This window comes from Enoplosus armatus, chromosome 7, assembly GCF_043641665.1.
Source record: "Enoplosus armatus isolate fEnoArm2 chromosome 7, fEnoArm2.hap1, whole genome shotgun sequence".
Classification (NCBI taxonomy): Eukaryota; Metazoa; Chordata; class Actinopteri; order Centrarchiformes; family Enoplosidae; genus Enoplosus; species Enoplosus armatus.
Window position 1 is genome coordinate 19,846,744 of NC_092186.1, and position 12,686 is coordinate 19,859,429.

Below are 12,686 nucleotides of genomic sequence, written 5' to 3' on the forward strand. Positions count from 1 at the left end.
CACAACATTGTGCAGTAAAGACAAACGTCTCCATACAACAAATTAATGTCAATTAGGGACTTCAGTACTGCTCCTTTCTGGCTACAGCATTTTCTTTTTTGCAATACACAAAAAGTCTTTTGTCATGGTGAAATCCTCCCCTGCATGTCTCTGCTGGAATGTCTTCTTCACAAAGTCCACCAACACAGTCACTTCATGTTTGTTGTCAGCAAAGCAACAAGCTTGCACTGCCTGTCTGTCTCACAGTTTAGGTTTCACTTTCTTTTCCTCAGAAAGGGCCTCACCTCTAGTGCCTCTGTTCTGTTTTTCTGTTCAGTTGTTGTTCGCCACGTCTACATGCAGAGGTTATTATGGAGAAATCAGGATTCAGGTAAGACCATTAACCAAGTTCATTTCTGCTGCTTTGCTTTATCTATGCTCTTACTCTGATGCATGTGATTGTTTCCCTCATCAGCTTCGGCAGTTTTACACTTGCTGCTCCAGTAGTTCCAGCTACGGCAACCCAAACTCCTGTCCCCGTGCCAATAGTTCCCATAGCTAGCACAACTACAAACGCCATTCCAAGAAGGGATAGAAAACCTTTGTTTACAGCCTCAGGTAAGCTCAGTAGTTCCACGGCAAGAAAGCTGCAGCACTGCCACTGAATATGTACTACAAAAAGGTTGGAGGCATCGCCTTACTATTATGGCTCTTCATTGTTCGGATGCTGTGTTCCAGTTTCGTGGCTCTAAGAGACTTGCAGAATCTTTTAGTACTGATAAACTCCATCTTAGCTTCTGGAAATATCTGGATGTGACATCACTGAGTGTTTTCTCACGTATCCTTAGAACAAGAAAAATACATAGAATAATAAATGCAAATGCAAGATGCACTTTAATAGTCCGCCTTATTTTCAGGCATGCTACTCTCTGCAGCAGCTGAACCCAAGTTGAATTCTCAATGGAGAGACATGGAGTGGACAGAACAGTGAGTGCAGCTGTGACTTTCAATAATGTCACGTTTCCAACTACTTTAATTCAATAGCAGTCAAATGTATATATTTCTGCTCATTTAAAAGAAAAGAAAACTTATTGTAAACACTGTCAGCATATTGCCTTTATTCCTTCAACCCATTTAGACAAATACACTCCTCCCATGCCTTTCCTCTACTTAGATTATTGTGAACAGCAAGTGAGCATCTTACATTGTATTCTAGGCAAAAGACGAGCCTGATGAAGACTGTCAGCTCCTACAAGCCGATCTGTGAGGAGGTGACTGAGGCTCGGGTTCTCCTCCTGGGCCCCCTCTGTTCTGGAAAGTCCAGCTTCGTCAGTTCAGTCCAGTCGGTGTTTAATGGAAGAGTCACCAACCGGGCCATGGTGGGCTCCTCGTCCACCAGCTTCACCAAGAAGGTACAAACGGAGCAGTAACATGTCACTGAGAGAAATCTGTACAACTATTAGAGTTTGCCTAGTTGTCATGAAGTTGGCCGTGACAACTCGGTAAACTCCACATGTTTAAGATATTTTTTCGAGTCAAGATTTCAATTCAATGTCAATTACTGAATGACAAAATAAGAGAGATTGAAAATTAGATGCAGACAAGACATACACTCAGAAAAAGCTACATAAAAGCCACACGGTACAAAATTGTCTCACGTTTTTTCACCAGAGGACAGTGTTCAGCAGGTGCTTTAGGCGTCCAGCCCATTAACTTTTCTTCCTGTTTGTATCAGCTGCAGTCGTTCAACATCCGTGGTAAGAAGGGAGAGGATCCTACCGGACTGGTGCTGTGTGATATTATGGGCCTGGGGGATGGAGAGAGGATCGGACTGACCCTCCATGACATCCTGTCCGTCATTAAAGGTCATGTACCTGAGGGACACAAGGTAAACAGGGTCAATATTGTAATGTTGTAGTTTTTGGCAAAGCTAGCAGCATGGCTCTAAAGATGGCAATGGTCCAGACTGAAATATCAACGACTACTAAATGGACTGGCACAAAATTCTGTACACACATTCATGGTTCCCAGAGGATGCATCCTACTGACTTTGGTGATTTTTTTCCAATACAGTACTTTGGCTTGTGACTAAATATCTGCAAAACTAATGACATTTCCATTCAGCCTCAGCTGTATATTTAATGCTAATCAGCAAATCAGGCATGCTAACACGCAACATGGGTTGTTTTTGGGAAAATGTAATCTCGTCATTTCTCTCTTCCAGTTTACCCCAGATCAGCCAGTGAGGTCTGAGACAGTGGGCTATGTGAAAAGGCCAAGCCTCAAGGACAAGATCCATTGTGTGGCCTTTGTGGTGGACGCCTCTAAAATCCTAACGTACCCCAAAGGCCTCAGCACCACCTTCCAGCAGCTCCGAGAGCACATCAGTGACCTGGGTAAGAAAAGGACAAACATGCAGACTGATGTTAAACTTTGATCATAGGGACTGATGTGCATAACTGAGAAAGCACTGTTGAGATCTTAACTGTCAGTAATTAATTTCTATAGAACGTAACAATTAAATGTTGTTTTATTGCAGTGAAACCTGAATGACAGCATTGTATTCTGTCTGTCAGGTGTTCACCAGGTGGCTCTGCTGACCCACATAGACCAGATTTGTCCACAAACGGCCAAAGATATCACCCACGTTTATGAGAGCCACATCATTCAGGACATGGTAAGTTGAAATAAACCATACGCAGTTTGAGAAATGTTCATGTACTGTGATTATAAAATCCAGACTCAGAGGCATTTCCCATGAATTGTCTGTGAAAGACAAAACGGAAGTGCACTTTACACATTACCATGAGTGTAGTGAAGGATACCGTCAACATGCCTCATAAACATGCCTGTGAGGACACAATGCAGACTTTCATTAGTACTCAAGATATTACAGATGCAACAACTTACGATATGTGTTTTAAAACTTTCGTTTTGGATGTGTGTCACTAGGGTGTCATGTAACCTTATAATCTCACTGGAACAGCTTCTCCGTGTGGCCTACAATGTGGATACAAAATAAACATTTTAATAATACACAAGCGGAGTAGTCAAAAATATACAGGCTGCTTGGGGCATATAATATAAAATAAGCCCAATTACCAGTGAGATCTAGGTCTAGACCAGGAAGGTGAGACCACCATGCAGGCTGCAGATGGGGAACTTTTACCCACATTTGTGTTTAACCACCATTTTGTTTACTGTGATCTGAACCAGAATGGAAAAGCTGGCTTTGTGCTTGTTGTTATTTTCAGTTCCCATTACCAAATTACAAGCCAACAAAGGCTTGGAAACAAGTCACATGACGCACAAGTGTCATATGATTATTGGACAATTGGACCGATTATTCTGCCATTCCAACACACTAGAGTTTGGTTCGGGTGGTAAGGTCAAAACACATTGCAGTTTGTAACTATCTATACAGAATGTGTCCACACTTCATTTTATGATTTTGTTATGCTTAAATTTCCAACACGGAGGAACTACGAGCTTTGCATTTTTTTTCTCCTCTGACGGGATCATATTCAAATGACAAGAGTTTACTTTTTGGGAGAGATGAGAATAACTTTATTCTCACTCCTTACACACCACACTGTTTGAGATGATCATTCTCACGTCTCAGTGTCACCCACTTTGGAATGGCATTGTTCTCAACCAGCTGAAGGAACTGAATATTGATGGAGTGAAAATCTGATAGTCCCATGTGTGTGTGTGTGTGTGTGTGTGTGTGTTTGTAGATGGGCAAGGCTGCAGCTCTGTTGGGTATGTCCACCTCCTACATTGTTCCAGTGAAGAACTACTCATCAGAGTTGGACCTGGATGTGAACACTGATGTGCTTCTGCTCAGTGCTGTCGATCACATCCTGCAGTATGCTGACCTGTATTTCCAGGACAATACACCACAATACACAGGGCCAAAGATAGACTAAAGCATCAATTTCTGAGCTTTTGGGATATGCCTTTTAAACAGCATTAAGTCATCATTCTTCTTTAAATATTAATTTATGGTTCAATGTCAACAGTGAAAGAGCAACATCAATTAATGATTTTTTTATTTCTTAATTATATATACTGATTTTACTTACTACAGAATTGTTCTTAAATGGCACATACCAGTGGTTTAAGTAAACTTGTTGCATTCACCAATTTTCTTAGAATACTTAGAATTTTCTCTGACAGTAGGTAGGAATGAAATGTACGAGTGGTCCACACCTGTTATACTAGTCATGTACAGATAGTCTGTCTTTCCCCAAAGGGGGTAAATACCTTGTTGACACAAAACCATAATACCTTTTGATCTGAATTAATTTAGTTTACATATGTAACTGAAATCAATTAAATAATTGTATAATGTATGATTATCATCTCTCACTCTGAAAGCTACCTCGGAGTCTTTATGCTCTCCAGGTGAATCTCCTCCATTATAACCATTATAACCTGAAAGTGTTCCATCACCTACTGTACAGTATTATCTCGTCCATCTCTGTGATTGCCACGTCTCTTTGACCACCTCCCATCGAAGTCATGACTCACTGTGCTTTAAAAACACATTTTATAGCATCTACTGTAACTTTATGTAAAAAACGTTCTAATTTCTCTGCTTTCATGCACCGTGAAGTTGAAGAAGGTAAGGACGAAAATAAGCTTGCAAATTTTAGCAGATGGGATTAATTGATTTTTGTGACTGAAAGTGTGGCACGGTTGTGATGTAGTTTAAGTTAACGTTTTATATAAAATATTATATACTTTGTAATTCCTAAACTTGGAATATACTTTTTTAAGACTTTGTCCAGATTAATTCCTCACCCCCAAGCTGCCGGGCCTTGATCACCCCTTGATGTTAACCTGGATTGAGGAGTAGTTAAAGTCTTAAACCAACAGATCTAACAGTTCACACATTTTTGTCCAGTAGTTGGCAAAAACATTTGGCCTAAGTATCCTGGGTGCAGTCTGTAATAAAGTAGGTGTGGCAAACCATTTATTTGTCATTCTGGAAAGAAATCGAAAGTTATTTTTCTGCCCTAACATGTCTCAAACTGTGGTAATCTGAGAGGACATGTCTTCAGCTCCTGTCTGAATCTGTGCCAAGCAGCTAAAAAAAATGCAGGACTTCCAGTGTGTAAAATAAAACTCTTATTTTTTGTTTCATCAAATAGAGTGAAACTAACATCTAATAGAGAATAGAGGAGCAATCTAAAGTAAATTAAAGTACAATTTTATTTTAAACATTGTGTTATTCAACATTGGACATTCGACGTAAGTTCTGTTAGATCTCACATAATGTATGTTCTTTTAAACAGACTGCAGCAACGATGTCGTGCTGTTGTAAAAGCCTTGACTATCGGGTGGAGGGGAAAACGAAACTAAGAAGTTGTGACCGACCCTGTCAAGGCAGCTAAAATGTATCTTTAACTTCCGGTAATCACCTTAAAAATAAAATGATTATTCGTGTGTTAAAATTTGGACATAAAGTGGAGAGATGAAAACAGAAGAAACAGTTAAGATTGACTTAAGGGGGAAAATGTAGTAAATTAAATTAAAAGTACTTGTACTAACTAGGAAGAACTTGTTGGACCGGATTGTCAGTAAGCAAATAAATGATGATGCTTTCTTCCTAAATACAAAACAAACAAATCAGTCGAATAATAATAGTGGTGTGCTCAATGGGTAAATCTCCGAAAAGAACAAACAAACGAATTCTTTTGAAGAAAATGGATTGAAATCTTCAAACATGTTTATCAAACATGTCGTTTTTTGGACAGATATTTTCTGAATGACACGCATCATGTATAATATGTTGGACACAATCCATAATGAATGCATAAAAATGTGATATGAACCTTGATGAAGACCTGCCAAGGTCGAAGTCAGTCATTTTAGTCAACTATTTCATGAACAAGTCATGTAACCAACAAAACTCCACATTAATCCTGGTCCTACGCTTGCCTATCTTTATTGTGAAGGTAACAGCCTATGACTTCCGGTCTTCCGGCCAGAGTGTGCTGCATCAATTGACAGCCGCAAACACACAATCCGCACCTGGAAAGTGATTCAGCTGCCTTTTCCTGATCTCGTTGGAGGTAAAACTAAATACTTTTAAAACAGTGGTGATGTATTTCAGGTTACTCATGTTCAACACGACATGCCGATTTACGAACCTGTGTAATGAAGTGCTGTAAAATGCTGTATGGGTGGATCTGTGCCTGTGACGGACGCGACTGTCTCTTTAGTTTTGACGTTTTTAAAACACGCAAATTTAAGTAAAATGGTTACTGTTCAGTACAATTAGATTTTATTAGAATACTCCGGAAACACATGCACGTTTTATCCACTGCCTTTTACTTAAGGCAGTGTGTTGTAAAGGGAATATCTTTTGGTGATGGGCCGAATATTAATAATCATGGCCTCTGAAGAGTTGAATCACATCTCTTAGTGTCAACAGAACATGAACGTGATCAGTATAGAAGTCTAGATGTGACAAAATGACATTAATAGCAATAATAATCTACTATAACTATGAGTTATATATTAATTTAATTAATTAATTAATTATAAATGAGTGTTTGAATCTATTCAGAAGAGATGGAATAAATACATATGAAGTGAAAAACAGAAATGTTTCTCATGTTCCTAATATAAATTGCCTGGCTACATTAGAAGAGTTCAGTAGGCTACATGAAAGAAGGACTCTTTAAACTGCTGCAGTACGTTTGAACAGTGATGCGTTCACTTACTGATGAAAAGTGATATGTTATTTCCACCTCTAGACTAAATGCAGTGTGCCCATTAAACAGTATAGGATCATATATATTTTAGTATCTGTTTTATCTGGTGCTCCAAAGCCAGGTTCAAATTCCAGATACATTTAACGTGGGAAAGCTATTTTAGTGTCTTAACCTGGAACTTGAATCATGCTAAATGAGTCCAGTGTACCCCACAGTTCAATGAATCTCACATTCGATACTCTGCCCAAAACCCCAAAAGCATGTATCTTTAATGTTACTGTTGTTTCTGTTTTATATTCAGACACCACACCAAGTGGACTTTTAAGGTTCCAGACGGTCAAGAACTTCAGCAGAACAACCATCCGGGATGAACCCCAATCTAACCAGGAGCCAGCAGAGAATAATCTGCTCCCAGCTGGGAAACGTCAAACTACAGCTGCTGTACAAGGCCAGCATCCATGGTTTCACTGGCGCAGCCTTCCACCAACAATGTGACAACCGCTCTCCCACAGTGTCTGTGGGCTATAACGCCTCCGGTTATGTGTTTGGAGGCTACACCAAACAACCTTTCAGTCAGTCTGGACAGTACGTGTGTGATGACCAGGCCTTTCTTTTCTCCTTCAGTGGGGAAAAGCTCCTCAAATATCCAGTCACTGGTCCCACCTATGCAGTTAAAATGATGAGTAGTTCTGGTCCATATTTTGGAGAAGCATTGGTTCTTGTCAATGGAAGCAAAGCAGTGTATAGCAGCCCAGGAAATTATTACAACTTCAGTGCTGCAGAAATGCATGGCAACGACCTCAACCTCTTCGAGTGTGAAGTCTATCAAGTGGAGGGTAAGTTCTCTATAAACAACCAAATATTGATGCTTAGCATGTGTCAAACAGATTGCATCTGACATCAAGCACACAGCAAGCCTCGTCATTATTGTTCCTGTCACAGTCCTGCTACTGACACAGTTAGATTGAGCACTAAACCTATTAACGAGGGCATGTACTTTTTACTTATTCAATGGAAGCTCTACTCGGGAAACTACCAATGATATTTAGTTGTAGGTTTTGCGAGGATAAACACAATAAACAAGGGAGGGATTTTAGGCAATTACAGCCATCAAATGAATACTTTCTTAAAACAAACAAAAGTTAAAATGACAGTTTGTCTTAGGCTTTTCAATACCATGTAGGCCTGTGTATGAACTGGTTTAATGATTTGAATGCTTTGCTGCCCGTCCTCACGGTTACTTGTCTGAGGGACGCTTAGTTTTAGATTTAACTACTTGATTGATCACTTCAATCCATGTTTCAGAACTTCACAAGACAGTTCAATGAGGATGTATTGTTCACAATGTAACACAGATAAAAATGAATGGCTGGATGACAGTTAAAAGGCCGTTTTTGCTCTTCAACAGAGAATCCAGAATTTGAGAATCCATGGAGGCCGATGGTCTGGGAAAATGAGTAAGCTGGATAGGGCACCACTTTGCATGATATACTGTACTATTCTTTAATATGTTACAGTATACTGCACCATGTCATGCTTATAAAAAAAGCCTTGAGGAAGTTATAATTATGTATTGTTGACCTGGTTCTCATATACCTGGTTGAACAAGCTTGCTGTGGCATGGATGTGGATCCACCCAGTTAAATGTTGTCATGATTATGTTAGATCAGATTTATGGTTAGACAACTACATATTTAAAGCACAGTGCCTCTACTAGTCATATACACATTAGCTACCTTTTTTTTTTTTAAACTGTTCTTGTCTCATCAGGATGAGGACAAAGATGATGGACAGTATTAAGACCTACAGCCCCATGTCCAGCTCTGTTGACCTATCCCAGGTTCGGGTCCTGCTCATTGGACCAGTCGGAGCTGGAAAGTCCAGTTTCTTCAATTCTATCAGCTCTGTCTTTCGAGGCCACGTCACCAACCAGGCCATCGCTGGCTGCTCTACCTCCAGTCTCACCACACAGGTCAGTTCCTGTGAGGGCTGCAACAATGAGTGCATTAACTTTCCTTCATAAGGATACAATAACAATAATCTGATTGGTTGAAACAGAAGGAGCCATCTGATTGGCTACAGACAATACCCTGTTGGAAAAAAATGCAATCATAGATTAAAAAAATAATGATTTATTATGTATTACCGGACAGTTTCGCACCTACTCCGTGAAAGCTGGACGAGGAGGAGAACCTCTGCCAATCATCTTGTGTGATACCATGGGATTGGAGGAAAGCACGGGGGCGGGGCTTGACATGGATGATGTCATGAGCATCCTCAAAGGTCACCTGCCAAACACTTATCAGGTAGAGAGCCATTTCTTACATTCAGCAGGATAATGACCACACGATGATGCACTGATCTGGCTGTAGTTTTGTTTGCTTCTGTAACACAAACTGTTGTTTTCTTTCATCTGATACGACTCAGTTCAACCCGTCTGCTCCTCTGCATTCGGAGAGCCTCGGCTATCGCGAGTCTCCAGGGTTCAAGGACAAGATCCACTGTGTGGCCTACGTCATTGATGCCTGCAAGGTCTCCATCATGCCCACAAAGCTGCAGGGGAAGCTGGAAGCTATCCGCAGAAAGATCAACTTAATAGGTCAGTAAAAATCATTTTAGCGGTATTACTGCATCCCCAGACCTCACTGAGTAAGTGATGGCCAGAACTATTCAAAAATATAACAGTCATTTTGTTCCCTGTAACAGTCTACAGCCCCCCCCCCACACACACACACAAACACACAAACACACACACGGTATCTGTACTATGTACTGTACTAGTATAAACACATATCACTCTGTTTTCCAGAGTTGCCTACATTTTTAAAACGATAGAGAGCTAAAATAAGATGAATGATAGAGCCTTTAATGGAATAGCAGCATAGTAACTATACAAACTAGTAGCTTTACTATGCTGCAGTATAGTACAGTAGATACACAGAATTTTAGCGATAGAGACTTCAGTACAGTATTTGAAAATTGTTTTGTTTTGCAGGGATTCCTCAGCTGGTCCTGATGACTAAAGTGGATGAAGCCTGTCCTTTTGTTTCACAAGACATTAGGAACGTTTATAGGAGCGGCTACATCAAGGAAATGGTGAGATCAACTTGAAATTCATCCATAGGACTTTATTCTGAAAAATATAATTTTAATAGGCGCGTTTGAATTTCATTTAATTTAGTTTTTCTCATCTTATTCAGTTCTACTCTTGTGTTACTGTTTATTTTTTCACTTGCTACAAATGTGTTCTCCTCCTCTGTGTTTTGTTAATTGAGTACTATTTAAACAGTAATGACTGTTATACAGTAATAACATTCTCGTTGAATCGTCATGACCTATGCAAATACAAAACATGACAATCAACCTTTCTGCTGTGGTAAACACCAAAGGAACTGTTTGATTGTACTTAAGTTAATGCAATTCTGTCTAAATCTTTTATTGTGTTTTTGTGATCCAGATGCAGGAGGTCAGTGATCGGCTCGGTGTGCCATTGTCCTGTGTTGTTCCGGTGAAGAACTACAGCAAGGAGCTGGAGGTGGACCAGAACTGCGACATCCTACTACTCACTGCCGTCATTCAGATGCTTCGCTTCGCTGATAGTTACTTCGATGAGCTCAGTGACCGATCCAGCAACATGGAAACCAAAGAATAGGAAGTGTTTGTCCAGCTGTAATGAAATGTCCCTTACAATGACCCACCTTCCAGCAGGTGAGCAGAGTCAGAATGAGAAGAACAGGAAATATCATTCCAATTTGAGAGCATTCACACATTATTCAAAGATGGCTGCCCCATTCCTAGCCTTGTAGCCCACCAGATAAATGGATACATACCTAAATCAGCTATTGTTATCATGTTCCATATCAGCAGTTAAAACCATATACAAAGATGGTATTGCTTCGTTTTAATTAGCTGAATCAATTGTATTGGTGATAATATTGGATTTTATTTAGATGTAAAAGCGCTGAGCTGTTCTTTATGTTAACCATGTTCCTTAGCTACAAGAGATTTCGGTTTTTTTCTGGTAGTTATCATTAGCAGGGGTGTTTATTCCTTAATTGTTTCAACAATATCTGTAAGTATTATTAGGTTAAATATATTTGCTATCTGCATTTTGTTGTTATGGTAGGTTTTGTTACATTGTTGACAGATTTAGTGGGACATTTCATTACAAGCAAACAAGTTGGAAAAGCCAAGTCTGACATTTACATTCGCAGTCACAGTCGGCATATTGACATTCAGATGATTTCATCAGCAGTAGCTCCAAAGTCTAACAGGTGAACCTCCATGTAGTATGTTAGGAATGAAAAAGTAACCTGACCAAACTAAAAGAAATTAACTAAGAACAAGTCAATAATGGTGAACTGAAGTCTTGAGCCTGGACAGGTACATATCGCACCGCCACACAGCTTTCAATTCCATTTGTTTTCTGTAATTATACATTTTTGCCTTCCACATAACTCCGTGATAATAGAAACGTTATACAGTTGATTGTGTATAAACAGAATCTTGATTCAACTGAAAGTAACACTGTCAAGAATTACACAAACACATATTTATGTTGCCCAGATATTGCAGTAGCTGCTAAACATTATGCATCGTATTACAGTTTACACTGTCTGTTATACCAAACTTTTATACCAAAGTTTTCAGGAAGTCATTCCAGCCTCTGTTTTTTTTCCCATCAAGCTTGTAGTAATAAGTCCTTTTCTCTACAGTATCTGATGCCAGGAAAACAACATGCCAGTTTCTCAAATGTTTGTATTGGCAGATAAAATCACGTTTAATGTTATGCTGCATGTTAAGTATATTCAGCATGCTTCTAGTGGGTAGAATTTAGAAAGTTGAGAAATCTGAAATGTCTTTAGTAAAAAACTAAATTCCTATGTGAATTCTTCTTATTCCTAAAATGAATAATTGCAGTCCATATTGTGATGTTCAATAAAAGCTCAAAGTGCATGAATGAACAGAAAAACGGAAATTTATTAATGCAGGTCAGACAGTTACTGTACAGCAAACAGTGTTGGAGTCGGACCAGATGAGGAGCAGTCCCTCCCTGTGTAACAGGACTGTGGTATTACAGCAAACTGTGAACTACATGACACACATCACACCTCCAATCCGACTCACCGCCTGCTTTTGCATCATTGAAATTAACTGTGAATTAGAGTGGATTATAAATTGGCAGCTGTCCTCTCAGCAACAATAATCATCAGTTAAAAAAGAATTAAGCTCTGTGATCAGGATAACTTTTAGACAAACAAACACACATCTTGAAATAGTGTTTAAAATATCAACGTTGCTTTAGTGCACATAAAAGACGGGGAGCTCTCCAACTTGGCCACAGTTTACATGAAACTGGTTGTACGACTTTGTAACTGTCACACGTGACCAACAACAATGATGCATGAAGAAGGAATGTCCTGGAAATGCAAAACACACCTGGAATTCAATGATATTCAGCCAGTCAGCTTCCTTTCCCCTCCCTTACCATGATATTGGTGCATTTCCTTCAGTGGAGCTGCTCAGTGGACACCAGCGAGAGGACAGTGGTCATACTGGGAGGCTCCTGGTGGAAATGTGTGAAACAGGCTGCTGAAAATGATATTCAGCAGCTCTGTATAGAAGATCAGATCACATGGTTGTTGGGGAGCACAGAGGAAGACCACTGGGGACGGAGCAGAGGGGAGGCTCTTATGGCACCGCTGACGCTCTCCGACATTTCAAACAGTCAGAGGGATTTCCTCTCATCAGCCAGCGGCTTCAGTCATCAAAAGAAAAGGCAGCCAAGTGAAGAAGAAACCATTTCAACTTCAACTACTTGAGTTACAGTGCAGAACACACACACGTACATACACACATCCAAAAACACACACATACTCACACACAAAAGAGTACACATGGGCTTGGTCAGAGTCCAAAGGCTGATTTCAGTGACAACCAGAGTGGAGAATAAAGGACATTTGGCACCTACACTGCAGCTCT

General features: G+C 39.8%; 2 protein-coding genes across 2 annotated transcripts; both read left to right on the forward strand.

Moving 5' to 3' along the window:
* The first annotated feature begins 271 nt into the window (after window positions 1-271).
* ifi44g (interferon induced protein 44g) lies at window positions 272-4,956 on the forward strand. The gene is made up of 8 exons (XM_070908994.1): window positions 272-370; window positions 455-597; window positions 897-966; window positions 1,196-1,391; window positions 1,715-1,867; window positions 2,204-2,375; window positions 2,556-2,656; window positions 3,717-4,956. The coding sequence occupies exons 1-8, from the start codon at window positions 351-353 to the stop codon at window positions 3,906-3,908; spliced, it is 1,047 nt and encodes a 348-aa protein (XP_070765095.1). The 5' UTR covers window positions 272-350; the 3' UTR covers window positions 3,909-4,956.
* A 1,048-nt stretch (window positions 4,957-6,004) lies between these two features.
* LOC139288309 (interferon-induced protein 44-like) lies at window positions 6,005-11,219 on the forward strand. The gene is made up of 8 exons (XM_070909610.1): window positions 6,005-6,059; window positions 7,006-7,540; window positions 8,113-8,161; window positions 8,475-8,676; window positions 8,858-9,010; window positions 9,132-9,303; window positions 9,700-9,800; window positions 10,162-11,219. Exons 2-8 carry the CDS (start codon window positions 7,072-7,074, stop codon window positions 10,354-10,356), a joined length of 1,341 nt encoding a protein of 446 aa, XP_070765711.1. The 5' UTR covers window positions 6,005-6,059; window positions 7,006-7,071; the 3' UTR covers window positions 10,357-11,219.
* Window positions 11,220-12,686: the final 1,467 nt, after the last annotated feature.

Excerpts from the sequence above, each read along its gene's own strand:
- LOC139288309 (XM_070909610.1), top strand. The coding sequence starts at position 7,072 with ATGAACCCCAATCTAACCAGGAGCCAGCAGAGAATAATCTGCTCCCAG. Across the intron at positions 7,541-8,112 it reads TGAAGTCTATCAAGTGGAGG|AGAATCCAGAATTTGAGAAT; the intron begins GTAAGTTCTCTA and ends GCTCTTCAACAG. Across the intron at positions 9,011-9,131 it reads ACCTGCCAAACACTTATCAG|TTCAACCCGTCTGCTCCTCT; the intron begins GTAGAGAGCCAT and ends GATACGACTCAG.
- ifi44g (XM_070908994.1), top strand. The coding sequence starts at position 351 with ATGGAGAAATCAGGATTCAG. Across the intron at positions 967-1,195 it reads GACATGGAGTGGACAGAACA|GCAAAAGACGAGCCTGATGA; the intron begins GTGAGTGCAGCT and ends ATTGTATTCTAG. Across the intron at positions 2,657-3,716 it reads GCCACATCATTCAGGACATG|ATGGGCAAGGCTGCAGCTCT; the intron begins GTAAGTTGAAAT and ends GTGTGTTTGTAG.